Below are 27,527 nucleotides of genomic sequence, written 5' to 3'. Positions count from 1 at the left end.
GTTCCAGGTGACCTCGGCATGCATCCCAGCTCCCTCCAATGATCTGGTAAGTCATCAAATTCGTGTCATCAACAGCATTCTGTTTGCAAGAACAGTTTTCCCTTCTCTGTCTGGGTTTAGTTACAAGGTACGGCTTCCCAAAACCACCGTATGGTTTTCCTCCTGCTGAATTCCTTTTGGGAAGCCGAGCCCTCAACCCAGTTTGAGCTTGGTTCATTCCTGGAGCACTGTGGGATTCCAGTCTAGAAGAGAAAACAAAAAACAGTTAATGTTGCTTCAGGAAGTAGTAATGTTTATACATTAGAGAGTCTGTTTGTTTAATTAACTCTCCTTTCCTTCCTCTGTCTCCCCCTCCTCTTCTCTCCTCCTTTCAACATCCTCCCTTTGCCCCACTTCCACTTTTACCATCCTTCCTTTCACACCCCTCTCTCCTCTCTTCTCCTGCTGTCACCACTCCTTCCTCTCATCCAGCAGCGCAGAGGGACCGCTCCTTCTCGACACATCCAGCACATGGTGAGCACGTTGACCTCCCACCTTTCCTCCTTTTTCTCCTCACCCTCATACTTTTTCTTCTGCATCTTCCCTTTTCCCTGCCCCCCCCCCCATGTCTCCAGTGTCATGCTATCTATCTCGGAAATTTCCTAACCTGTCAGGGAAAAACCATGTGTGGCTTCATTGAATTTGATTTAGCACATGCTAAATAAACCAAAGGGATAGCAATGCCAGATACTCTAAGTCTGTGAAAATAAGAAACTAAAGCTTATGACTCGTGGACCCTGCAATGTTCATTACACGCCGTAATTCGAAAGAGTCAGACAAGGATCGGAGTCATTCATGTCCTCAAAAGTGAAAGGTTGCATCATTGGGAGATCATACATGTGTTCAGTACATTTCATGCAGTCAGCCCATCAGATCTGATATTTTATGTCAAAGTTGCAGACCTGGCTTTGTGGTGGGGCTAGAGGGGAAGTCAGGAGTCATTAAAAACATACCAATTTGTTCCCTGGGGATATGGATATCAACAGTTACATTTACATGCACACTAATATTCCACTTTTAGACAATATCCTGGATTTGATATGGGTCATGTAAACAGCATATTCCTTTTTGATATTCTGAATTAGGCCTTAATCCAGATGTAGTATTTTCAGTTTACGACGTGTGGGACATACAGATTTTAGTCAGGTTTCAGGAGCATTCTTTGGACGTGTATATACCGCATTCATAATATGCAACAGTTTGCAAAGCTGGTGTAGAGATGCGTGCCCAAAAGAAAAGCCCACATTAGTGATCTGAAGGAGAAACCCAATTCTTTTAAACATTATGAAAGTCTGGATCGAACAAGTGTGCCACTGATAGAAAAGAATATCCAGGGGGTGCTTGGTGTCCCCATTGGATAGAGCGGGCGCCCCATGTTTAGAGGCTGCAGCCGGTCGCGGTTTCGATTCCAGCCTCGGCGCTTTGCTGCGTGTCATAAGCGTGGAATATCCACAAATGAAGCACAATGGCACAAGTGGCTGTGGCCATTCTACTTTTCCATATTTTGATGTGATGAACACATCCTAGGACACATTAATTGGTTTATGCACAGGTGCGTATACATTGGAATATTACTGGAATATTCATTTCCATTATCTGTGTAAACAGCTTAGCAGAACTATAGTCTTTTTTGCAATAAGTATTCGCCCATTTGTTTTGATTTGCATTGTTCTCCATAAAATTAAACATCTTCTGCAGGATGTTCAGTGTTACAGCGGCATTCGTGTAATATAGTAAACAAGCCAATGGTTGTGACTACAGGTCGCAAATGTGCAAAAACATTTTAAGGTGGCACTAGATAAGAAAGAAAAGCCAGTGACTGTATCATATTATGTTGCTGAGTGCTTCAACTTCACAACTTTCAAGCAGAAGGTCCCCCTACTCTCCTCTTCTGTGCCGCTGCCTGCACAACGTCCACAGTTCCAAAGAGTAGAGTTAAAGTCAAGAGCACTCACTCCACAGCAAAGTCTGGGGACCAAACTGTCCCCAGAAGTACACTGCACAACACAAAAAAACGACTGCCTGACTTAAAGCAATCTCTGTTCACTTAGGGTCACCCACTGATGATTCGGATGTTTGACTTTCAAGGGTCAGCCGTAATTTTGTTCATGTAAACATAGTCTAAGTTTAAATAGAATGGAAAAAATATCTTGCTCAAGTGCAATGGCACCCAAATTGAGGGCCTCTGTGTATTTTTCTAATCAATTCTTCTAAGTCTGACAAGAATAAAACCACATATCTTAACACTGTAATTTCTTTTTTACTTAATATAGTTTCATTCTATCAGTGATTTTGAGAATTATTTCCCCTCTGTACCAATTGTATCAGACAAAAAAGCTTTCAAATAATATAACATATCTATTATGGTCTCCATTTCATCGCTTTGTTAGTTGTACTTCTCCACTCCACACCTGCCTTCCTATTTTATCTGAAAGTAATTGTAAATAAATACTTTGGTTGATTGTACTTATTGAACGTTTGAATAAATGCAAGAAAGCCCCTGAGCTTGACTGGACCATGTATTTGGATGGTTGGATGCCCTTGTTAACCAGCTGTATTTTTTTTCCACAGGGGTCCACCAAGTCTCTGACCTATGCCAAACAGAGAAACACCCTGCCAAGGTAAAGGTCATGTCATTCATTTCTAATAATATAATGCTACTGAAGTGCCTTTTGCTTGGTTCCAAAGAGGGATTCTCCACAGAAGTTATTCAATGCAAATAATATTCATGGCTTTCCACATTGACACTGTTCGTCTGCTGCCTTTCACTCGCTCCTAACACTAAAGGCTAACTCCTTCACTTTTTCGGAAGATTTAGTGTCAATCATGTGGTGGAATAAGTCAGCCTCTGTTTGACCTAACATGTGACAAACAATATCCAGTTTCTCTCTTTCCTACATCCTCTTTTTTTCTCTTTCTCTCCATCCAGACAGACAGAAGTTTCATCATTGTGTGTGTGTGTGTGTGTGTGTGTGTGTGTGTGTTTTGACCCATGTCCGCCTTTCTCTGTCTCTCTGTGTGACCATCTGACCCCTGCTCTCTCTTCTCCTTCTCCTCTGTCTTTTTCCCCCTCCGTTCCTCCAGGAGCTTCAGCGTGGACCGCGTGATGGAGAGAGTCATGGAGCGCCACTACGACTTCGACCTGACCTACATCACCGAGAGGATCATCTCCGTTTTCTTCCCCCCAAAGCTGGAAGAGCAGAGATACCGTATAAACCTGAAGGAGGTGGCCGCCATGCTCAAGTCCAAACACCAGGACAAATTTCTGGTGAGGAGGTGGAACGGAAATGCAATAATTACAGAAGCTTTCGCAAGATGTCACGTAGTTTGTCTGTGGTATTCGTTACAGCTGTGATTTCACCTCCCTCCTCAGAGTATTCACCTCCTGACAGCTGAGGAGGCTTGTTGCACAATAGATACAATATATTTTGACACATAGCCACAGGAAGCTGCAAAATACACTTGGCGATCCACAAATAAGCAGTCTATGTCTTTCTTTCTGTTACACCCATGAACTGAAATGACAACTGGCTACAGTGATGCATGCCTTTTCATTTTCAGCTCCTGAACCTCTCTGAGAGGCGCCACGATATCGCCCGACTAAACACAAAGGTAGAATTTTTCCTTCTTGTCATTCTTGTGTTGAGAGTTGAGTTCACAGCCTCTGGTTTAATCTCCCTGAACCACATGATCATTCTCTCAACCACCAGGTTCATGACTTCGGCTGGCCCGACCTCCACGCCCCGCCGCTAGATAAGATCTGCGCCATATGTAAGGCCATGGAGACGTGGCTGACCTCTGACCCCCAGCACGTGGTGGTCCTGCACTGCAAGGTCAGAGTTCAGGGGGCCGCCAGGGTTTTTCAAACCGGACGTCCCGCTGTTTCCCGGGCTCTGAAACAGGCAGACGTGTCCAATTGTAGAAATGAGTAAAGCCTTGTAGCAACATGTACAGAGATTGTAAATATTGCTAGTTTGCTAGTTTATATTGATGATAATTTCAAAGTAATGGTGTTAAAAACTGTTAGTGTTATGGTTCATGGAAGTACAACATAAAAAAGGATTAAAGCTGAGTTGCCAATGGACAGAATATTTTCAGAATTTTAAAAATGTGCTTCAATTGTAAACAAAGGTTATCTTAAAGGAAAACTTCATCAAAATGACCATTTGGATAAAAATTACTCACTGCCTGTTATTTGTTAAGAAAAAGTTTTGCTTGCATTCCTCCACAGTGAACAGAGAATCCAAAAATAGAAGCATTATTCATGAATTTAAGTAAACAGGGAGCAAACTGGTGCAGTATAATCCAAATGTCATTTATCCAATCATATGCTCAGTACTTCCCAAACACATGCATTTTTGCTAAAATGTTACAATTTAAAACAAGTCAAAACCAAAAAGACTCATGCACAGCTGAATAGAATCCCCCAGTATGCCCAGGCATGCTTAGGGTGTGCTGCTCATAGGCAGAGGTGTTTTATACTCTAATATTTTAGTGAAAAATGCATATATTTGGAAGTACTGAGCATAGGACTGGATAAATTATACCTGGATCATACTAAACACAAGTTCAGTGATTGTTTGTAAACAGATGTTTTTATATCGGTTTGCAAAAAAACATTTGCTTTTTTTGGATTCCTAGCTTACCATGGAGGCATACAAGAACAGTTTTCTTTACATATTCAAAGTGACATGTGGTGAGTATCTGATAAACAAATGGTCATTTTGTGGATGAAGTGTTCCTGTAAACAAGCCTCAATAACATTACCATCAGCCATGTTGCCTGCGTTGACTAATCTGGCTCACAGGATGTAGATTTGGGGTATAAATCCTGTCATTGGCTGCCAATCTTAGACGTTAACGTCTTCGAAATCCCTGTCACTTTTTGAAACTAGTCTTGCATAGCCAGACCTATATCCAAACTTTATTTTAACATTGTGTGAAACAACAACATCCTCTGAGCTAGCAACCTGCAGACTCAAAATATATTTTAATGTTTTATGTGGCATTTTCTTTTGTTGGGATTTAGCCATTCTAACACCAGCTCTCGCCGTCCAGACATTATTTTGCAAGAGCTACTTGGCTGCCTCTTGGGCTGCCTCGGACTGGTTTAAAGAAATACAAACAAACGAGTGGCTTTTTTTCAGTTGGTGAGTTCAGCCGGAACTTTCTCCAGTGCTGGCACAGCACAAGATCAAGGTCTGGCTATGTATGACAACCTGATGGCCTCCACTCAGTGTTTTCTATCTAGATGGCAGTGGTGGAAGAAATATCCAGATCCTTTATTTAAGTAAAACTGTAGAAAATCACAATTTAAAAAAAAAAAAAAAAGCCTAAGTCAAAAGGTCCTTCATTTAAATATTATAGAACCGTTATCAGCAAAACTATCAAAGTACGAACACTATGCAAATGAATTTTTGCAGCATCATGTATTATTTTAAATATTTGCATTATTGGGCTAGTTTTGTTGGGCAGTTTGGTCTATAACTATTCATAGTAGTAAAAATACAATATTGGTAATGAAATATAGTGGGGTACAAGTATAAAGTAGCATAAAATGGAAACACTCAAGTACAAGTACATCAAAATTATACTAAAGAGAGGTAAGGAGCAGTGTTACAAAAATAAACATTCAACTAATGGAATGCTTATGTATGATTACATGCTGCAAATACCATCATGGATAAATGAGAACATGTATGTCAGTTACAGATTTCCTCAATTGCTTGTTTGTTTAAAGAGCCTTAATCTCTACATTCTCTGTTTCTGATGTTAAGTGCAATAAATTAAGTTAGATATTGCAGCTCAAATATAACTTGCTTAAAACCAAAATTGCAGAGTGCAACATGTAATTTAATAAGCCAGAAAATTAACCCTACAATCAACATCAAACTCTGTCAACCCGCTGTTTCACTTCATTTAGTGATTCATTCTCGTCATCCTTTCAGGAAAGTGGTGGTGATTTGAACTTTTCCACCACTACCAAAGCAGTGACCAGCTTACACTGAGGGCGACCGAGCTCCCACGGCTTGTCTAGATGTTTTATTTATTGGTTTTTGGTCAGGAGAATTTAAATACTAAAACCAGACTACTTCTGTGGTCTGCTGACTTCTCCAGAACATTCCAGCTGCAGGCAATTCTCTCCCAGCTGCAGATCACGCCAGCGACGGGAATACACAAGGTTTTTGTCAATGAAGAATCTTCCATTGAGAGACGCACAGAGCAAAACAAGCTTTAATTTGTGCTTAGGTGCAGCCTTCTTATTGGTATCTGGAGGGGTCGCATTAGGAATTTGAGGCTGGAATGTCTTTGGAATGTGTCAGGAAGGACGGAGCACCCGGTGTGAAAAAAACACCACAGGGAGCTTTTTAATTTGAACTCAAACTGCTTCTCCACATCTTTATATGTCCTTGGCTTGTCTGCATCTCTTCGCTCTGTCTAACTGTGTCTCTCTCTATCCAAAAATCGACCATGCAGTAAAAATGTCAGATCTTATAGCTGTAAAAAGTCAGCTGTCTTGGTCCAAACCACAGCGCCTGAGGATGAAATCAGCACATGGTGACTTTTCCCCTGATGTTCTCTCTCTCCTACAGGGCAACAAAGGTAAAACAGGCGTCATCATTGCAGCGTACATGCACTACAGCAAGATCTCTGCAGGGTGAGTGTGTGTGTGTGTGTGTGTGTGTGTGTGTGTGTGTGTGTGTGTGTGTGTGTGTGTGTGTGTGTGTGTGTGTGTGTGTGTGTGTGTGTGTGTGTGTGTGTGTGTGTGTGTGTGTGTGTGTGTGTGTGTGTGTGTTGGAGGCATCCGAAGCCACATTTTGACATTTTCTTTTTCATCAGAATATTCACACACACATGGAACTCATTAAAGATTATTCAACTGACGTGCAAAAACATATTGGATTTAAATTCAGCTTTTCACACGTGCATGCCAAATATGTTTAAAATTTACTGCATCTGTATATAAAGTGGCTGATGTGTTCTAATTCAAGTGCAGCACAATGATTTCCATTCAGACTTTGTTGATAAGTCGTTTGATAAATTAAGCTCAGGGGATTTTGCGTAGGAACAGTGGAAACTGGTCCATCCTGTGGCCAATGCCAGCTGTATCCTCTCCATGTACTTTCTGGCATCTAGAGGGTCTGGTGCAAGTCCCATGATGGAAATTGTTGGCTTACAGCACGTGTGTGTGCCTGTGTCTCTGTGTGTTTGCGTGCAGGGCGGACCAGGCTCTCAGTACTCTCGCCATGAGGAAGTTCTGTGAAGATAAGGTGTCCTCTTCCCTCCAGCCGTCCCAAAACAGGTAGAGGCCATGGGATGAAATGAGGGGGGTATTGGCCAGGGGTTGAAGGGTGGGGGCCATGGTTGAGGGTATCCTACATCAGAGCAGAGCTTATAAAATGGATCCTATTTAAGGGAGAGAGAAACAGCTTTTAGCTTCAGGCTCTCCAGTTTCTGGGTCGTGGTGTTGTGCATGCTGGCTCACTGTCACGGCTTACTGAGACACTGGTTGAATATTCTCCAATGAAACTGTCAAAATTATTGTAAAGCTATTTAACTAATTCATTGAGTGCAAAGAGAACCATTCAAGTTTGATGAAGTAATGATGATAAAATGAAATTAAGTTCAAAGTGGAATAGTCTGCTTTCCCATCATTGTTTCATTCACTGCAAAAAAAATTCCAGTTGACGTAGATGAGAGAGAATATTAAACTACAGTACATTTGCATTCTTATAGTTCAAGGTCCAGTGTGTGGGATTTAGCTGGATAAATTGGCAGATATTGAATAATATAAATATGTTTTCTTGAGTGTGTAATCACCATGAGATAAAAATCATTTTTACCTAAGAATTAGCCATTTATATCTACATAAGCCATTTGCATTTTGACATCAGCCACTATAGACAGAAGCCCATCTGTGACAAGCAGTGTTGGAAAAACATATTTTTTAATGTGAAACTGCTTTATTCTGTGTTTACTGGTTTAAATCACTGGGTCCACTTGTTTGAGAGAGGAAGAGACCTTTGTTGATAATTCAGTTCCTGGTGAAAACCTCCCAAAGGTTTGGATCTTAAGTTATCGGAGAAAAATGGTGAGCACAGATAAGCAGGTGCTTGGCTAGCGGCTTGTCTTCGACTTGCAAACCATCATCGGAGAAACACTTTTTTGTAAAGTGAACTTTGTTTCGGAGAGGAAGAGACCGCTGCACATAATTCTGCTCCTGGTCAAAACCTCCTGAATAATAAACACTGAAGAAATTCTAACCGGGAGAAGTTTCAGTTGGTTGCAATAAGCAATCCTCACAACTAGCTGCCATCAAATTCCCTTAAATCTTACACAGTGAAACTTAAAGATAAGTATTTTTGAATATTGTGGGAATATGCTTATGCTTTCTAGCCCAGTGTCTTTGATTCTCTTTTTTTCTCATAGTTTAACTTTTTTTGTTTGTTTGTTTTTATACACATTTAAAGGGACAGTTCACCTGAAAATCAAAAATACATATTTTACACTTAACCTTGGTGCTATTTATCATTCTAAATTTTTTTGATGTGAGTAGCCGAGTGTTGGAGGTATCGGAAGAGGGAAGTGTGCATCTACTGCTGACTCACCTAGCACCACTGAGGTAGCTAACATTACAGCTCAGCTAAGGTGGAGGCCATCAGTGTTTATGTCTCATGCTGCACAAACCTCCAGTCGATGAGTAGATGCACACTTTCTTCTATGTAGTTATTTGGTTGGCAGATGTAATAAAGTAGAAAGACAAATAGTTCTCATATCACAACAAGGTCTGTGGATTATCTTGAGTAACCAGGTCATGATTTCTTGAAAGACATATTACGGTTGAGTTTTCAAATGTAATTTTTGGTGTTTTAGCCACAAGCGGAGTGCCATGTAGTCCCATTATATTTAAGAGATGACATACATCTTTACGCCCAGTGTCTGCAACACTTTGCAACTCACACCAAAACAATCTAGATTGATAAATAGCACTACAGATACAAGGAAAAACATGTATTTTGGATTGTGGGGTGAACTGTTGCTTCAATGAGCATTGATGAAAGGAGCCTGAGATCCAGGATTTTCATTGCTAACAATCGCTTCTCTGTTAATTTTATGCACATGACAGCAAAATCTTGAATTTGAGTTAGATGATCAGATCAACACCACTCTCCTGTGTAAGGATGGTATCAATCTTCTCATCTAACTTTGGGAAACAAAGCGTTTATGCCAGTAACTATTCCTCTAAGAGGGTTGGAACCCAAAGCACATTTTTGGGGTTAACCGCCACAGTGTGCATTACCTCATCTGACTCGGCAACTAAGAAAGTTTCCAAAACAGTAAATGATTCCTTTGACAGCTCCCTCCAACATCAAAATACAATACACACATTTACATTTACAGAAATCTTAAACTGATATTAAAGGCAGAAAAGATAAGAATGTTACTGAATCAAGTTCAGCTGTGACAGCCACAAGACATATTCTTTCAACTGACAGGTAGATTGTTTCTGCTTTGCTGTCTCCTTTGAAGAAACCGCTGTTGGCTGGCTATCTGACAGCAGCATCGTCTGCTCTGGGGCTGTTTGCATTTTTCTACTCTCTTTCATAGATACTTGTTCATGATCTCAAGTCTCCATCTGTTATTGTCATTCCCCACTTTTTTATTCACTTAAATTATATGACAACAATCTGTCTCTTTCAGGTATATCTATTACTTTGGGGGCCTCCTGTCCGGGGCCATCAAGATGAACAGCAGCCCTCTCTTCCTCCACCAAGTTCTCATCCCGTCACTCCCCAACTTCCAGGGTGAAGGAGGTGCGTTTGTTTAGTGTTTTTTAGCTAAATCACCAAGCATGTCGTAATGATTACATCTCTGTTCCCTTGTTTGATGATTGCTAACTCCTCTGTCTTTTGATGTGAGATATAGTTACATAATGTCCATTTAGCCTACTATGTTATTTCTATGAATTATGGGACCTTTTAAACGCAAGATAGATTATGAACCTGTTCAACCCTTTCATAGAGTATTTTTTGTCTTTTTAAGGGGGGACAGGGTACCTTAAGGGGGAAATAGCAGGTAAACACTAAATGTTTACCATTATACATAAACTGAAAGTTGGGAACCTGAAGATTGAGTGTATAGGGGTTCAGAATATAATGATGGGAGGATATGATGGCCATCCCCATACTTTCAAAATTAGTTGTTACAGCAATTTTCGGGTTGGTAACATTTGTTACACAGATTTGGTGCTAAATTTGAGCACCTTTACCACTTGCTAAATTATAAAAATTGACAAAAAAATCCTCAAAATATCACATTAAGACACAAATACCTTGTGGAACAGTGTAGAAAATTCCATGCTGTGATGTGGTATTAAAAACTCCTAACATATGGAGAGAATTGAATTTTTTTTTGGTGATTTGATGGTGAGCAATTGTGTTCTAAAAACTGGCAAACCCCCTTATTGTCAATAAACCTATTAAAGGCATTCATCCTCTGAATGCTAGCGTTTTCTAGTTTGTGGATGTAAATTTTCACAAGGTTGTGTTTATCCTATCCAAGTTACCGAATTGTCTCACTCCTATTAAATGGCTACTATTGGGACTAACACCATCACACATGAACAATGCATTTCACATGAACAGTGCAACAATTTATGCATTTCAAAGACTGTTTAGGGACTCTAGTATGCAGAAATATACAAATAGAATAGGTGAAAATAAGTAGGTGAGAAGAAGAACATGATTTTTGCCCTAAACTGAATAGGGCTAGCATAAAGTTGGCATGTCTGTAGAGGGGATACTTGTGGGTAACCACAGAATCCATTTCACTCAGATGTCTTTTGGTGAAATGTCAAGGGACCCCTGTGAAAATGGCCCTGTCCAGTTTTTCCCTTGACAAAATTTATATAATATCTGACTTTGGATTATTGGATTACCCATAACTGACAAGATAACAAGCATAACACAGTTGATACAAATGGATTCCTTTGGTCTTTTATTTTCGTATAATACCAGTATCTTCACTTATTTTAAAACTCCAGCCGGCCACAGGCTCTGAAAAACGGTAATATTTATCCTTTTTCCCTTTTTCTTTGCATCTTTTTCCACATATATCTTGCACATCTTTAAAAAACATGACAACATGACAGAGGGTAATGTGGACACAACTAAGTGAACTAAGATGTACTCTCTGTTCTCCTGTCTGATCAGACTTTGCCAATAAAGTACACATGTGATGTGATTCTTGTCTTGGCATTGTGCTTTTGACAGTCTTTCCCTGCTGACTGCAGCTCTCATGAGTGGCCACATTCACCCTCCGCCCACACAAACTCAGTCTGTTTATCTTTAATCTGTTGATCAAGTCCAGAAGGAGTGGGTGGCAGACGGCACATTCCTCTATCTTGGTGCTGATAATACGCTCTGTGTCTGAATTTCTCTCCTCCTCCTCTTCCTCCGTCCTAGGTTACTACCCCTTCTTGAAGATCTACCAGTCCATGCAGTTGGTGTACACTTCAGGCATATAGTGAGTCTCTCTTGCTGTCATATGGCCAACTGACAGGAATAGATAAGCAGAGATTTGTGGCTCTGGGGTGTTTTTTTGTCTTTCATGAGCTGAGGTTTCAACACTGTCATAGAGTTATTAAAGAGATAAGAGTGAAGACAATTACACAAAGAGCATCTTTCTTCTTCAGTCCAGCTTTTAACTCATATATTATAACTTTGTTGTTTACCTTAAGGCTTTTTTAAAGTTACTATATGTCAATGTAGCCACTGTCAAGTGAAAACATGATAAAAACAGTGCTTAAATCAATCGTTTCAATAGGATTCTGTGACGTGTTTCAAACAATGTATCAGATTGTCCATGTTTGGTTACATTCTGTATCTGCTTGTATTGCTTGTATCTGTTAGTTATCTAACAGGGTTGTTTGTGTACACCGTGTTGTCTACAGTGACCTTCAAGGCACAGGAGGCAGACGACTATGTGTGACCATTGAACCAGCACTGCTGCTAAAGGGTGACATCATGGTGAGTCCACATGGGCTGGAAATGACAATCAGAAGCCCCATGATGTGGGTGTGGTCGCAATCATGATTTAATAGCTTTTGCCTTCAACAGACAGAAAAAACCCCAAAAACCTTTCAAATACATAGTACATAAACTGACAAAATTTTGCCATAGCTCATCTCTGAGATAAGAACTTGGTTTGAAAAAAGTTTTGTCACTTTGTTAACAAGGAATCACAATTTGTCCATTTTGTGCAGTCAGTTATTTTGTAAGTGTAGGTGTCACTCAATTTTTGAACACAAAGCCTTAAATTTTCTGCTCAAACCCATCATTATCCCACATGCATTTGGAGCTGCGGCTCTTCTTCGTTCTCTGTCGCCCCCTGCAGGTCAAATGCTACCACAGGCGAGCTCAGAGCGCCGACAGAGACACTGTGTTCAGGCTGCAGTTCCACACCTGCACCTTCCACGGATCCCAGCTTTGGTTTGGCAAAGGGGAGCTGGATGAAGCTTGTACTGGTGAGTTTATTTGGGTATCATAGAGCTTTTTTTAAAGAAAAGTACTGATTCCACATTCTTCCAACAACTTTTCCCCTTATGGTAATTCCTGTAGTACAGGTACCTTGTGTATTGGATATGTACAATAGTGCGTGTCTGTAGGTCTTTAAAAGGGCCTAAAATGTCTTGAATTCAATTGTATAAAATTTGGATTTCAAAGTCATCAAATAATCTTAAATTTGAATATGTGAGGTCATAGTTGCCACAAACATTTCATCTAATTTTATTCATCCATCTTTAAATCACATTTTGTCAAAATAAGTCAAGCTCCTCTGCATGAAAGTCCACATTTTGGATGATGCAAACTGTAAAACTTACCACTGAACCTAAAATGTCATTTTACTTTATACTGTAACTTACTTTTCAGCAAAATGTAGATCAACCTAACTCACTCCTTACCATTTTCCTACATAAAATACCTACCTCTACCTCTACACATATATACTATATACTCTCTATATATGTTGCTAACCTTTATATCTACCTGCAATGCTTGATGAAGAAAATGATTATTTGTCACAAAATCAGTCTTTAAATTTGTTAAGTATGATCTTGACAAGGTCTTTACAGCATTAAGTTTAAGTGTCTGATACCTGTAGACCATGGTTACAGTTTTATCGGCATCACCTTAAAGTGTTTATAATCAATATTTTTTATATTGACAATGAATCACTACTTTTCCATAAAAGGGTTCACACATAGTGATGAACCCACTAAGAATTACCATCCAACAATACAGCTCTCCTCAGATTTACTTAATTTTATATCATCTTTCAGCTCATTGTTTTGGTTTTCTGGCCCACAACTTTAGTAAACTCCCACCGCTCTCATCATGGTTGTTCTTTGGCCGCAGCAGGAAGCTGTTCTCAGAGAAAAAGCTCTAAAAACCCACAGTACACTACCTGTCCAGCTCCCAGCAGCAGACACACAGCTAGCAGTGAGCTAAAAGAAGAGTGAATATTGGATTTACTAGTGGAAACAAACAAGACAAATGACTGCTAATGTTGCTCAATCTCTGCTTGAATCTCTGCTGATTGTAAATGCTGATTTATGTAGCATCAGCTAACATTAGCCACAATAAGGTAACTGGCCAAACCAAACCAAGCAAGACTTTTTTGAAGACCCCAAAGTGTATTGAAATGAAGTATGTTTTAATAATGCTTTTCAGTTCAACTTTTGATTTATTAAATTAAGATTGTGCCATTTATTCTCTCCAAAGTTATGCAGTCTCATTTTAAATGTCTAAGAATAAATTATATTACTCCCTAAAGCCTGATTTACTTCCCTGAATTCTCTTAAATTATCATTTAGGCACAATTTGTTGTTTGTTGTAGGATAATCATAACAAACTTTACAACTAAATGGCATTATCTTTGGAAACTACCATTGTGGGAATGTGTTCACAGTGGTGCGACAGGCTACCTAGACTGGCCTCATAAGACTGTGGTTGAATAAATCCCTTAATAGTAGAAGCTTAATCCCCATCCTGTACATAATAAGAGCTCCTTGGAGGTGAGTACATTGAGAATGAGTTGTACTATATGCGGGAATGCCTCTAATCATCCCTCAGAGAGCGTAAAGGAGGCCTGCTGAGCTCTGGTCTGTTGCTTAAGTCTATAATGAATATGCTCATTACCTCATTTCCTCCTCGGTTTCATTTTCTCTCAAATGACAGAATATGTGCAGCTGACAAGCATGTCTGTTGTGCATGTGGTCGTCAGTCCATTACACTAAATGAGTCATTATGCATGTATATACACACCATTGTGGGTTCAGTCATCTCAGAAGACATCTGTGGAAGGTATTAGTATATTTGATATATTGGAGCAGAACAAATGTTTGATTCCTTTCAGGGGGATCCACACATCAGTGAAGAACTGTTATACTTACATAAACCGCTGTCTCACAAGGAGATTACATTTACATTTGAAGACTGTAATGTAGAAAAATTAAGTTGTTTTTTTTTTAATGTTTTGAAAATAAGTATATTTTATGTTAAGGAAGAGCTATTTGCCATGATCTTTGAGATCATTAACATTTTTTCTCTATGTTTTGTTTTTCCTTTTCTTCTTCCCAGATGAGCGTTTTCCATCTGATGCCACAGTTGAGTTTGTCTTCTCCTCTGGACCTGAGAAAATCAAAGGTTGGTTCACTTCAAATTTTACCTAATGTCTGTTCTGCTATTAAAGTTTACGTTATAGTCGTGAAACAAGCAAAAGACTAATTGATGTAAGTGATCAGCTGGACTATACAGTTTGTTTAAAACTCAAAAAATACTACAGGAGGAAGGAAAGAAATACTAATGAATGATGTGTCCTTCTTCAGGCCGTGAGTACCAGAAGAACGACCCAGCTGTCACTGTCGACTACAACACTGCTGACCCAGTGGTTCGCTGGGATTCCTATGAGAACTTTAACCAGCGATACCAGGACAGCCTGGAAGGTAGCTCACTATCAGTCTGTCACCACCACAATCACTTTCATTCTCAGCTTCTTTTAAAAGGTCTACTGTGTAGGATTTAGTGACACCTAGTAAGGAGGTTGCAGAACTGATACAGAACTTTGCAGTGTAGGTAGAACTATGGTAGCTGTGAATGGCTCCATCTAGAGCCATGATTTGTTCCGTCTGGACCACCATAGAAAACACATGATGGAAACACAAAAACAAAACATAACGAAAACACGACGATCCTTAGGTTCAGGTCATTCTACACTAATAAAAACATACTTATGAATGTTATATATTATTTTCCATTTCTGCCAATAGAAGACCCTCAATCCAATTATGCTATACAGAGAAAAATGTTCCTCAGCTGCTCTTTTGGGTTGGTTGAGGTGCTTTAAAGCACCACAACCACACAGAGGACTTTTTTTGCCAACTGTATGTTTGTTTAGAGGTTCTCCACTGGTTTTTTAGCATAGTTTAGTTTAGTATGTGAGAAAACACTCCATTAAAAAACCTATAAATAATGTATTTCCAGAAAATAACACATTAAAATGTATTTCTTCCAGGTTTGAAAAGGTAATGTCTTATATTTCCTAGAAAGCATTAAGCACAGGACTTTTGATCTCTTAAGCCAGCATCTGTAAGAAATGATTAACAAACATTTTCATTTTCAGTAAGTGTTATTGATTTGGTCCATGGTATTATGTGGAGTGATTTAAGGTCCCCCAGGGTTGAATTTTTTTTTAGAACAATGTAGTGCTATATTGCACATTCAATGGTTCTGTATAACACTATTTGAAAACAGTGCTATAGTGGCTTTTTCAACAGACCAAAGTTCCTGGGCCACTTTGTTCCAGCTCCATTTTGTGAAATCCAAGTACTCATGTGATGCAGGGAAAAAACTTTTAAGGAGATTTATTGTAAAATACAAAAAAAAAAAACATAGCAGGAAGAGTCCTTCCAAAATCACATTGTGCCTGGTCCACTGCCAACTTGATGTCCTAAACCTAATCTCATGATTACAACACAGTCAAAAACTTAAATTGATCCTCACCTACTTAGACTATTCATCGTCTTCTAGCACAACGTCATCACAATCTCTTTAGTCATGCGCACCAAACTGCTTTATGGCACCATACCTGTTGAAAATAACTTAAAAATACAGTATATAATCAATCATGTAAAAAATAAGCCATAGCATTGTCCACTACTATACACTGATTAGAATATACAGAAACTGTTGTTAAAACTTGAATAGTTAAAAAACTATATAATAGATTCATAAAGTATTTGATGAAGCGGCACTTACAGGCGCTGCATAGCTTTAGAAGATAGATGCCATCACCCACCAAAACAAGCGTCCCATGAATGACAAACCAAAGATCCACTTTTGGGCACTGTTTAGTACCACTTTTGTTTGTACGCAGAGTCAATGAGTGCTGTCAGTTTCACATCTGATCTCTCTTTTTCTGTTAGATATCGCCCACACCAGAGGTCCTCTCGATGGCAGTCTCTATGCTCAGATAAAGAAGCGCAGAGGCCCCGGCTCTGGTTCTCTCACCTCAACCAATGGCAGCAGCCCAGGAACCGGCCTTGGAGAAGACAGGCCGGACCACGTCATCACTCGAGGCTCTGACTCCGCCCTCTCAGCCCATTCCGTCCATTTGAACCAATCGTCCATCCACCCTGATCTCCAGGAGGAGCCAGCTCGCCTGCTGCCCCCAACCAGACAGGAAAGAGAGGAGCTTGAACGTCTTCTCGGAGGCATCGAGGGAAACCGGGATGGAGAGCGAGAGACCGCCATCTTGGATGATGGAGACTCTTTGCCCTCTGAGAGAACTGGGACTCTAAGGCTGAGTCGGTCCTGTTCCTGCCGGGATGGTTACCGATCCCAGCGCTGCGCCGAGCCGGGCTGCGACCGCACCCTCCTCATGCCTAATGGTTACTGCCTCGACCGCGCTCCTGGCACCAACGGGCACCATGGGGCGACCCCTTCTGCCAGCCCCAACCCAGCTGCTCCTCCATCACACATGGATCTGTGCCAGCACTACAGCCCCCATCCCCACCAGTCCCTGCCACCTCCTGATCTAGTGTGGGACCGCCAGAGTGGCCCACCGCACTACCTACACCGCTCCTGCTCTGAGGCGTCCTCGTCTCGACATATCTGCCCGTATCCATCGCCAGACCTTGCCCCTCACTCTCACAACCATCCACATCACCACCCTCTGTCTGCTCCAGGTCGCCTCTGCTGTCGAGAAGATGACTACGGCCCCTATCACCATCCTCCTGCACCTCACAGCCACCACCATCCTCACCCACACCACTCCAAACCCTCCACCAGCCCTACCTACCATGACATAATGCTAATGGACGGCCTGCCGCCTCCTGGCTGCCCCTGCAGAGACTGCAGCATCAGGAGGGAAGATTCGGCGGCCTATCACAGCCTGAGGTTGGACCAAGGTGACGGCTTCCACTGGGACAGAGAGGCGGAGCTTCAGCAAAGGGAAGTGGGGCTGAGGAGAGCCAGGGAGGCAGAGTTACCCAGAGGGTCAGAGCTCCACTGGGAGAGGGATCCCGGGCTGAGACGAGGCAGAGAGTTGTCCCTCCACTGGGAGAGAGACAGGGAGGCTGAGCTGCAGTGGGAGAGGGACAGAGAGGCTGAATATTGGCACAGGAGGGCCACCGTAGCCTCCTACGGCCCACAGGGTCATGATCTTCCAGCCTTTACATTTGACCCCTTGCCATCAGGTCATCCGGCTTATCCAGAGGCATCGAGGTCCCACGCTCACTCCCACCTGGACCTGAAGTACAGCAGCAGCAGCAGCGGGTACCAAACGCCCCGCCAGGTGTGCCCCTGCTCGCCATACCAGCCGTCGCCTTCTGAAAGCAGGGGCTACGCCTCAGGCTACCAGTCTGAGTCCACGTCCCCACTGCCCCCAGCTTCCTCCATGACGGGGCCTTGCAGCCATAGCAACGGGCCAACAGAGCATAACCACAACCACCATCACCACCCAGACTCACAGCAGTCATATGGCTCTGACTCACACACTGGTGAGTCACCATAAAACAGAGACTCTCAGAAATGTGTTTTCCCTTAAACATGCTGTAATAAATGATCCATAATCAGCAACAGCATGCACTCATTAATTAACGCTTCACTAGAAACATGCCTTACACATTGCTCACAAATGCTCCCACCTTTTCTTGACGTTTACACCACTTAACACCCAAAAAAAGCACTGAATTAAAATGAACAGTGGCAGCAAAGGATATATTATGACCCCATCTGATAATTTCAGAACTAAGCTAAACATTTTTGTAAATTTGTTCATTTGTCCATGTCATTTTCAGATGGCCTCCGGAGCTCTGGTGAAAGTGTGGGCTGGAGGGATCACATCACCCACGGTTCCTTTAAGAGGGTCCACAGAGATGGACATGCTGCATGCTCCACGCCGTCTGACATGTCTGGACCGCCCACTCCTGTACACACCAGCAGCCCACTACGCACACAGGAGAGGTATTCCATGCTTATACTTTTTAACTAAGAGGGACAGTAGTGTCGGGTGGAGTGCTCCTCAGTGCCAGGGTGGAAAGAAAACATTAAAAAAGTGATTCTTAACATTCCAGCTGAAGCTGACATCAATTCTGGTTATTTATTAAAGTTGGCTGTTTTATGCTAACCACATCTGAGCTGAGGGAAATGTTAATAATAGGGCTTTTGTGGTGAGGTGGGCCCAGTTTACACCTTGTGTTAACATGTGATCTTTATCTGGGTAATAGCATCTGATCCACATGATTTTAACATGGTATTAAATAAGCCACCATATAATCTTGATTTGGCTGCCACCTTTAAACTCCACACCTGCAATAGCTGTGGCCAGAGGTATTATATTTTCGGGTGGTCTGTTCGTCTGTCCTGTTCTTGTTAGGTGATATTTTAGCAACGATGTGAAGAAATTTCTTCACATTTGGCACAAATGTCCACTTTACTGAAGGATTGACTAATTAGATTTTGGTAATCAAAGGTAAAGACCACTGTGAGCTTGTTTGGCTCACTCATGAATGTGATATCTCAAGAACACCGAAAGAGAATTTTTTTTTTTCAAATTGGGCACAAAAGTCCATTTGCACTCAAATGATGAACTGATCAGACATTGTGGTCGAAGGTTACCGTGACCTTATGTCCGTCCTGTTCTAGTGAACGCAATGTCAAGAAAGCCTGGAGGGAATTTCATTACATTTTGCACAAGCATCCACAAGAACTTAAGGATGAACGAATTGGAATTTGGTAGTAAGAGACATTTAGTCCGATATTAAATTAGTGATGCTCATCTTGGGTGCCCACCTTAAAACTGTGCTGAATGTGTTGATTTATACTGCTGGGGTAAGGATGTGCGTGAAGCATCCACGTTTTGGAAAATCATATCTACCTTGCAGGAAAGATTGTCCACTGTCATGGCTACATATAAGTTTGGACAGTTTTCTTAAGAATGGGATCGCACTGCATTTAAACCTGGCAGAGATCTGACCACAATATGAGCCAAACCATCGCCAAATATGACTGGACTGATTGCATTGCATTTTTATTACGTGGCATTCTGCAGTTACACCTTGCATCATCAGGTGGTCCATATCCAGATGCATGCGTGTCGCAGCTAGGTGAAAAAGGGGATTGATGACCATAAAAATTCAGTTTAGAAACAGATCACTAGATCACAAGCAGGTCTGTGACGGTACCTCTCATGTCTGTTCATTTAAGCCCCAGTCCAGGAGGGAGAGAGTATGAGATCCGGACCACAGACATCCTCAGCAGTGACTACGAGCCTTCCCAGCCCCAGGACAGACACTATCGTGCTGATGATATCGTCCAGGAATCCCTGGAAAGCCAAAGAAGCAGCACAGAGCCGTCATCCTCGCCTCAAGCGACCAAAGACACACAATCACACACATCCACGCCCAAACAAACAGAAACACACACTCACTGCACTGCACCAACAGACCCGTCCCCGACTACTTCCCAACAGCAGCACTGTAGCCCAAATACACCGTCAGCTTCGACGATGCAGAACACATCTTCTTTTGATTCTGCGACACCAAATCCATCAAACCAGGGACTCTGCCAGGCTCCCTCATCCCCAACCCATGCTTTGTCTGCAACAGATAAACACACTCAGCCTGGCCCTCTGCATCTCCAGACCCCTCATCCTTCAGAGGCTGCTGCTCTGCCCTCCACTGTGGCACAGGTTGTGCCCCAGCCTCAGAGCCAGAGCCAAACCCAAGCCGCCGGATCTCCAGGACAGGTCATCGGAAATTCTGCAACCAGAGAACCTCACACAGAAATCGCAAAACCTACAACTGCCCCCAATGCCACATCGGCCCCTGCATCTCCTACCACAGCTTCACCAGTATCACCCCAGCCAGCCTCCAATAGCATGGAGGGCTCTCCAGTCTCCGATGCTCCGGTCCCTGGCTTTGCCACTTTGGGTAGGAGGTTGATGTTGAGTGGGCCAGACTCCCACCACCCAAACAACATCCAGCAGCACGGACCACCACAACACCAGTACCCAGGCATGGAGCACAGCGCTGCTGTACACACTCTGGACTATAACAAGAGGCCCTGCTACTCCGCTCACACTCCTCAACTCCATCCATCCTCTCACTCCAACTACTCCACTATCTCCATCCCCCTGCCTCACCCACAGCCACCTTTGCCGGAGAAGCGTCACCCACCGGGACAGTCAGGTTCACCTGGCGAGGGGATGGGAACTCTGAGGCCAGCTGTGGGTCAAGTGCCTCCCTCCAATGCCAGCACCACCCAGCTCCATGTCACATTCTCTCCCACCGTCGGGGAAATAGCACCTCCTGCAGGCAAAAATGATGGCGTGGCATCTGTGGAGAGTGAAAACAGGGTCAGTGTGAAGTTTGTCCAGGACAGTTCAAGGTTCTGGTACAAGCCTGGCATCTCCAGAGAGCAAGGTAGGCCTGGGAGAGAGATGCGCTTGAATTCCTTTTTATGCTCTTTTTCATAATTTTAACAAAAATGCTATGATCACATATGTTACTATATACCATTTCTAACATTTTGTTTGGGCGCAGCAATCGCAGCTCTAAAAGAGAGGGAGCCGGGAACCTTCCTGATCAGGGACAGTAACTCTTTCCAGGGGGCCTATGGCCTGGCCCTGAAGGTGGCTACACCTCCACCCAATGTCAACAACCACAGCAGCAAGGGTAACAGTGATATTTTACATTTTACATTTAAAGATCTCATTTTCACATTTTTGTTCAGCCACATCAACACAATTAAGCCATTTATGCATTTTTGTGTGACATTTTACATATCCAGCAGTTGTTTTTGTCCTTTGTAGTGAAACCTACAGCTTGTTTACCATAAACATTTGCTGTTACAGTGAGCGACCCTCTTGAGCAGCTGGTCAGACACTTCCTAATAGAAACAGGCCCCCGAGGAGTCAAGATTAAAGGGTGTCAGAATGAGCCCTGCTTTGGTATGTTTTGCTGCTCCAGCTTTAAAATTCTTTTCACGTCTGTGTTACAAATATATTAAAAAAATTAATCACAAATTAGACACTAAAAGGAGAGATTTCTATAATTGGAGAATGTAAGAGATTTCTACGTTAATCTGTTACCCACAGGGAGTCTGTCTGCATTAGTCTACCAACACTCCATCACACCAATCTCTCTGCCCTGCTCCCTCAAGATTCCAGAAAAAGGTTGGTACTCTGTACGCTCGGGCCACACAGCCCACCTCTGCCTGTGCGTGATTGCAACCTCACTGAACTGTTGTTGCTCACACGCGTGGTGTTCACTCGGCTAGAGCTGCTGCCTGCCAGTCGTATCTTTATACGTTAAGTTTGCTTTCGATTGTGGCCTTCAGTATTTTACAGTAAAATCCTTGCATTAACAAATTAAAAGATTCTGTCCACAGAAATGCTAGAGGGCTTTTATTTTGAAACCAAAACCAGAAGTGTTGAGTTAAAAATATCTTTTTAAGTATTTATTATTATGGTGTTAAATTTTAATTTGTTTATTGTCTGTGAGATGTTGTGCAGATAAAGACATTAAAACTGTCATAAGAGGTGTAACGTTGCTGGTATTATGTTAATGAATTAATTATTTTGACTTTTTTATTTTATTTTTTTATTTTCTTGACTCAGTGTCTTTTCAGGAAACTTTTCTTTATAAGGGCTGCATATTTTTATTTTTAAATAATACCTTGATTATATTCTGGATTTATTTTATTTTTTCTATAATTTTATACATTTTTACTTAATAAACAACTAACTGATTGATTATTTTTCTGTTGATCTACTAATTGTATGAAATGAATCAAAATTGAAATGATTGAACAAGGCAGGGTATACTCCTTTAAGCCGCACAGTGAGAAGCCGTGCATATTAGGAGATAAACCATGAAATACTGTACAGAAAATGCACTTTTATTTGGTGAAATTGATTGTGATTTTATTTATTTGCATGTTGTCAGATCTGATTGGAGAGGTGCCGGAGGTTCAGCCGGTGAATAACATCAGCACGGCGGCTGACCTGCTGAAACAAGGAGCAGGTAACCTCTCCATTCTGCCCTCTCTTCCCTAAACACAGAGAAACCTGTGAGGTGTGCTCATTAAGCCTGTCAATTTCTGTCTGTTGCTGTCCCCTCAGCCTGTAACGTCCTCTACCTGAACTCTGTGGAAACAGAGTCTCTCACCGGCCCCCAGGCCATTGCCAAGGCAACAGATGCTTCCTTGGGTCGTAACCCCCGCCCCAATGCCACTGTGGTCCAGTTCAAGGTGACATCACAGGGCATCACGCTGACTGACAGCCAGCGCAGGTAAGAGATTCCCCATGGATTAGTACTTATTAAATTATTAATAAATAAAGGAACATAATTATTTTGTTGTAATCACACATTGTTTGCTCCTACCATGACCTTATTCTTTAGTGTAAAGACACAGTTAGGCAGCCTTTAACACACACTAGCCATTATTATCGAATAAACAATGATGGACAAATATACATCTGAAGCGGCAACCTCTGGGCTGAAAAGTTAATGCAAAAACTGCAGTTCCATGAGTGGTCACTTGAGGCAGGCTCCAAGAATGAGTCAATCCACATAGAACCCAAGTTAGAATGTCCGACTTTACAGCAGGATTAAGCATGTTCACAGCCTAGTACGAACAAAATGTTTTTGGCCCTATAATAAATTCTCCATCCATTACGACTGTGCAAGAGTAAAATTGTGCATCTCTATATCTCGCCCTATTTAATGTTATTAAGACTTTGGATGACAGGTTGGTGCCATCCTTTGACATGTTGTGACAGCTTTGGTTGGGTAACGTAACATGGCTTACCCCTAGATTCACAGAGGATAGGTGTAGTACATTTTGGTCGCCCATAAAAGTCTTGGTAAGAGTTTTGTCATACTGAAAGACCCCCTAAGGAGCCAAATACTTGTTTTACGCTAGCAAGAATTAGCATTATCGTAGGTAACCATAGCTGTAGATGGGTCATGCTAACAAAGCTAGCAGCTCGGATTAAGGTTTCTTGTCCAAATATGGTTGCTTCTTATGGTTACTACTTCCAAAAAAAGAAAAAAAGATGGCGCAGAGTAAATGCCAAACCCATGAATGACGTTACGGTGACTTCGTCCATTATTTTATACAGTCTATGGCTGCAACCTAATGCGCTGTCTTTCTCTTCTCTCCTGTCTAACTGTATCTTTCTTCTCCAAGGCTTTTCTTCAGAAGACATTACCCAGTGAACAGCGTAACCTTCAGCAGCATCGACCCTAAGGACAGGAGGTAGGCAACTAAAAGACGATGAGGATCTTTGGATTCTTGTAGCGGTAGTTTTAGCCATAACTAACCTAAAATCAGCAGTTATGTTAAAGACACTTCACCGTGATCACTCATGATCATTCACTGCATTTGTTGCTGTGAGCCTTCGCATGGATCTGTTTCGTGATTGTGTTCGTTAGTGTGCATGAGAGCAAATGTTTGTGAGCATGCTGACTGTGGCTGAGGTTGCAGCTGCATCAGTAGCTTGTTTGGCAGCTCTGCCTGTGTGTGTAAGTCTGGTTTCTCTCTCTCTCTCTCTCTCTCTCTCTTGGCTTTAGGTGGACTAATTCAGACAATACCACCGTTAAGTAAGTGCTCTGTTTGTGTTTGATGACTGGGAGAAAGTTTGCATGTGTGTACTTTCAGAAGGTTGTGTAGATGTGCTCGTGGCTGAGAGCTGTTACAGCCTCTGCATGGCATCAGATTGTGTGTGAGCCTTGGCAAAAATCATCCCAGCAAACATGATTAACAACGAAAATCAAGTCTCACATGACGTCATATTACATAACACTAATACTCTCATTGTGCCCCATAAGCTGTCACAATGAGACACACTAGACAAACTCAAAATATTTGCGTAATTGCCTCCCTTCTGCTTCCTCTCATGCTCTCTAAACTTGTATTCTTACCTCCTCTTTCTCAACCCTCTTAGGGTGTTTGGTTTTGTAGCCAGGAAGCCGGGCAGCTTGGCAGAGAACGTTTGCCACCTGTTTGCCGAGTTGGACCCCGAACAACCAGCCTCTGCCATCGTCAACTTTATCAACAAGGTCATGTTGTCACAGCGCCGATAGAGAAAGACAAAGAGAGCAAACGGAACTCAGAGCAGACAAAAGCGGCACACAGTATAAAGGAGCAGCACTTTTGTCGTACGTAACGGCCAAGTGTCAGCACTTGAGTTTTGGCCTTGACTTAGTGCTGTCTTTGTCCATCAGTTGGTCCAAAGACATTTTAAAGGCAACTGAATATCATAGTCCAGTCTGATGGTTTTAATTTGCTCATTTTCCACTCTGAACAGTCAATGTGGTTGAGAATGCAATTTATTATCATTATTTTTGAATTTTCTAATATAGAGAAGTATTATTGGACGAAAAGAAACAGTGTTCAAACAAAGCCATGATGTATAGTGTTACAACTCCTCCGAGGACAGGGAGTCTTCAGAGAAAACTTCCAAAATCCAAAGAGGCTCTCCAAGAACAACAAAATCTATAAGGGGCCTGAATCATAAAGAGAGATTAGTGGGTAATCTTTGGCAAAACTCATGTTTTCTGGTGTCATGAAGCTGGCTCACTTTTAACCAGGGTAGATCGCCATGGTAACAGGAAGGTTTCCTGTCAGCTTGGTGTCACTCTTACGTGATCCAGACATGGACAAAAAACACTGAGCTCACAATAAAGTGACATGTAATAAACAACCAGTAGACTTATTTTTATGAATCTTTAAGGTCTTTAATATTACACACACTCGTATCACTCTAGGCTTTTCAAAGTCAAGCTTTAAATTCATTATACATTAAAATAATTTTCTACCTTCACTGAGTTCATTTTTTTAACCATCAGTCCTAATAATAAATATCAAGTATTCATTAATTTGCAGAATTTTAACTCTTAAAATGCCAGGGTTTTGTCATGATGCCACCACGTTTTTAGATGAAAAAAGGCTTATTTTCAATATAACACATGCTAAGTAGTATTTTTTTGTTTTGTTTTTGTTTTTGTTTGTCACAGCCTGGGATATGTCAATGATTTGCAGCAACATTGATTGTGACACTGCACCTAGTGGAAATAGCATGTATTTTCTCCAAATGCCAAATGTGATTTTAAAAAAATGACAAAATTAGGTGGAAAATAGTGAACATTACAAATTTCAAGGCAGAAGCCCAGGATGACACCCAGAAATAATACAATGCATGTTTTCATGGTTTGATGGCTGTGGGATCAAAACTTGCAGTTTGAATGGGTTTCAATGGAGCTGAGCTGGAAATTCCAAGATTAAACAAAAAATACACAATAATGCCAAAAAAAAAAAACAATGAAATGTGTGTAAAATGCACTAAACAGTCATTTTGCCCACCATGATCATTATGTCAGAAATAGAAGAGTCGTTGTGTCCACCCTTGATTTAAAATAGCACTTTTAGTAGTTTACTACATTAACAGAACAATAAACGACAAATATTGATGCATACTAATTGTGCAGGCTACTCAACTCCAGAAGTCCGGATTATGCTCCAGCTTCATGATACTGATCATCCAGAGTGCCAGACTAAGCTGAACTCACTTTGTGACACAGGCCCCTGGTTAGCTGTCGGATAAATGCAACCTTTATTTTCTGCGTCAGATTGGTGTTTAGTTTAACGGTAATAAAAGTAGGGCTGGGCAATATGAAGAAAATCAGATATCACAGTATTTTTGACCAAATACTTTGCTATTCTCAGAATGTTATGATATTGTGGTGTTGACTGTTAGAGGTGTAAGGATACAGCAATCTGTATTGATATGCTGATTAACTGAACAACAATTTAATATTATTGATGCAACAACATTAACTTTGATACATATAATCAATTTTAAGATAGACCTTTTTTTTTTTTCTAAGTCCCGTAGCAAGTCAATGTCCTCATCACTGCCAAAGCACAATTATTTCCTAAATCTTTAAACACGTAAACTAAATTGTCTGCCTGTGGCCCAGCACCAGGCAGACAATGGTTAACAGCTAAAAAGGAAAAACAAACTGAGGATAATTACTTATATCGTCTTACATCAATCGCAGGTTCCTTAATTGAATCAAATTGAAAATGTACAATTGAACATTTATACAAAATATTGTAAGTTGTCCAAAGAACCGATAAAGTATTGGATTGTGACTGAAATACACCCGACTGTTGGTGCTTTCACCAAATACTCTCTTAATAAAAGTTTTAATAAATAATCACCAGTAATGTAAAGTGAGTAAAGGCAAACAACAGATCAGCTAGAAAAGTTCAGAAAGTTACATCTCTGCACTGTAATGCAGCCTTTAAAAGGAGAAGTCAACACTTTTGATATCACAAAATCTAGAACAATATCTAGTCTTACATCACAATACCAATATAAAATCGATATATTGTCCAGCCCTATATAGAAGTGCTCAAAGCAGCTTTAAGGACACACAAAGCAGACTGTGTAGAGCGGTTATGAAAAGGACCTTTCCTTGCACTGTTTTGGGGCCACAAAGCCCTGCAATGTTCAAATTTTCGACGTAATAACTGCCTTGAAAAACAGCAGGTGTTTATATTTTGTGTTGTTACAAAGTTCCTGAATTATCTTTGTTTAAAAAAAAAAAAAAGTGACCAAAGCCCTGATGATGTAATTTAGTTCCTATATCTAGAGATGGATGTTCAGGTATTCAGATGTATGTACAGCATATTTACAGCCACTCTTGCCTTCAACCCCACAACAGCAACTTTATAACATGTTTAATCATAATCGACAATCATGTTTTTTTCACTTACCTACACTTAATAACCGGAGCGAGCGAGAGACGGAAACTCTCTGATGAAAGCAAACATGAATGTGAAGTTTTTATCTTTTTAATGAGTTTGTGTGTGCGAGGGAGTGGCGTGCATGTGTGTGTTGAGGGTATTAAGGTAA

At 41.3% G+C, this 27,527-nt stretch overlaps 1 protein-coding gene across 3 annotated transcripts; it reads left to right on the top strand.

Moving 5' to 3' along the window:
- Nucleotides 1–25,226, top strand: tns2a (tensin 2a). 3 transcript variants are annotated; one of them, XM_042492464.1, is made up of 25 exons: nucleotides 1–46; nucleotides 472–513; nucleotides 2,611–2,660; nucleotides 3,124–3,307; nucleotides 3,601–3,651; nucleotides 3,750–3,872; nucleotides 6,632–6,696; nucleotides 7,258–7,341; nucleotides 9,741–9,853; nucleotides 11,504–11,564; nucleotides 11,992–12,067; nucleotides 12,435–12,564; nucleotides 14,681–14,746; nucleotides 14,929–15,045; nucleotides 16,525–18,099; nucleotides 18,400–18,565; nucleotides 19,808–21,024; nucleotides 21,145–21,276; nucleotides 21,456–21,551; nucleotides 21,699–21,776; nucleotides 22,549–22,626; nucleotides 22,725–22,893; nucleotides 23,795–23,863; nucleotides 24,178–24,207; nucleotides 24,552–25,226. In XM_042492464.1, exons 2-25 carry the CDS (start codon nucleotides 511–513, stop codon nucleotides 24,688–24,690), a joined length of 4,872 nt encoding a protein of 1,623 aa, XP_042348398.1. In that variant the 5' UTR covers nucleotides 1–46; nucleotides 472–510; the 3' UTR covers nucleotides 24,691–25,226. The 3 variants fall into 3 exon arrangements, with proteins under 3 accessions (XP_042348398.1, XP_042348399.1, XP_042348396.1); XM_042492465.1 differs by lacking the exon at nucleotides 472–513 and having other exon boundaries at nucleotides 3–46; XM_042492462.1 differs by lacking the exon at nucleotides 24,178–24,207 and having other exon boundaries at nucleotides 12–46.
- The last annotated feature ends 2,301 nt before the right edge of the window (nucleotides 25,227–27,527 follow it).

This window comes from Plectropomus leopardus, chromosome 8, assembly GCF_008729295.1.
Source record: "Plectropomus leopardus isolate mb chromosome 8, YSFRI_Pleo_2.0, whole genome shotgun sequence".
Classification (NCBI taxonomy): Eukaryota; Metazoa; Chordata; class Actinopteri; order Perciformes; family Serranidae; genus Plectropomus; species Plectropomus leopardus.
Note: the sequence above shows the minus strand (reverse complement) of the source record. Positions and strands in the feature narration are given on the sequence as shown.